This window comes from Megascapheus bottae, chromosome 1, assembly GCF_031878675.1.
Source record: "Megascapheus bottae isolate mThoBot1 chromosome 1, mThoBot2.hap1, whole genome shotgun sequence".
Taxonomy (NCBI): Eukaryota; Metazoa; Chordata; class Mammalia; order Rodentia; family Geomyidae; genus Megascapheus; species Megascapheus bottae.
Genome location: NC_143509.1, coordinates 5219328 through 5220979, shown reverse-complemented (window position 1 = coordinate 5220979; position 1652 = coordinate 5219328). Strand labels below are relative to the sequence as shown.

General features: G+C 41.6%; 1 protein-coding gene across 1 annotated transcript; it reads right to left on the bottom strand.

Moving 5' to 3' along the window:
• LOC150068111 (olfactory receptor 7E24-like) lies at positions 1-882 on the bottom strand. Its single transcript, XM_090341706.1, has one exon. It carries the CDS (start codon positions 829-831, stop codon positions 1-3), a length of 831 nt encoding a protein of 276 aa, XP_090197832.1. The 5' UTR covers positions 832-882.
• Between the last annotated feature and the right edge of the window lie 770 nt (positions 883-1652).

The window sequence follows — 1652 nt, the reverse complement described above, 5'->3', positions numbered from 1 at the left end:
CTATAGTCTTCCACTGTAGAGTTTCCTTATGGTGGCTTTAATATCTTTGTTCCTCAGGCTGTAGATAAAGGGGTTCAACATAGGGGCGACCACAGTGTACATCACCGAGGCCACTTTGCCCTCTTTGAAAGAATGGAATACAACTGACTCCAGATACACACCAACAGCTGTTCCATAAAATAGACAGACTACCAACAGGTGAGTCCCACATGTAGAGAAAGCTTTGGACTTCCCCCCAGATGATGTGATTTGCAAAATAGAGGATATTATCTTACAGTAAGAAAGTAGGATTCCTGAAATGGGTAGAAAACCAAATAGGGCAGCAACCAAATATGTAAGTAGGCTTTTGGCAAAAGTGTCAGAACAGTCCAGATGAAGGATCTGTGCAGGCTTACAACAAAAGCCTAAAATTTCTACTTGTTTGATGTAAGTAAACTGGAACACGATCAAATTATGCAACTGGGAGTCCAAGAGACTAACACAAAATGAAGCCAGAACCAGAAAGATACAGAACCGAGGGTTCATGAGGACAGAATAACATAAGGGGTGACAGGTGGCCACGTACCTGTCGTAGGCCATCACTGTCAGAAGTATGTCATCCATGCAGCCAAAAATGATAACAAGACACATCTGTGTCATGCACCCACTGTAGGAGATGGCTCTGCTTTGAGTCTGGATGTCTGTCAGCAACTTGAGGACAGTAGTAGAGGTGAAGCAGTTGTCATCCAAGGAGAGGATGGAGAGGAAGAAGTACATGGGGGTGTGGAGGTGGGGGTCAGAGGTGATGGCCAGGATGATGAGCAGATTTCCAGGCACAGTGATCAGGTACATGGACAAGAAGAGCCCAAAGAGGATGGGCTGCAAAGCCGGATCCTCCAAGTGGCCCAGGAGATGGAATTCGGTGACATGTGTCAGGTTGAGTGTGGCTACATGGCTTGAACACCTTTAGAATAGGAAATCAGGGATGGAATCATAAATAATTAGCAACACAGTACTGCATATATGTTTCCAATTCAAGTACTCACAATTTTAATCATATTCAGGAGTGTTGTCAGTATTTCCCAGTGCCAGTTTCCTAGAAATTTTGAATTATCAATTCCTATATCATTAATTTATATCTCTATATGCCAACATTTGTATTTACAGAAGAACAAGAAAGATCATTGATCAGAAACTCATGTTCACAGAAAAACGCAATATACTCCCTGTGTGTGTATTCCAGTTTTGAGCCTTTAAGTCAAGTCCTGGGTTCTGTCCCTGAACATTTCATGAGGATTGTGTTCTATGATTTGAACCAGCAGCTCCACTTCTGGCTTTTTGATGGTTCATTGGAGATAAGTATATCAGGGACTGTCTTGCCCAGGCTGGCTTCAAATCAATGTCCTCAGATCTCAGACCCCTGAGTAGCTAGAATGAGTCATGAGCCAGCTGTGCTTTATACTCATATAAAATAAAGGGTAGCCTTCCCTTTTGAAGGAAAAAATAACATCATTTTCATCAATATTGTGCCTTCAAATATGCCTCATCTTTTTAGAATACATTTGTGCAAAATCCCTTAACAGAGACCACATATAAACACACTGTAAAAACCAAACTGTACTATCTGAACACTACACTAAACAATTAAGTCCTGAAGTTCTGTGCTTAACCTT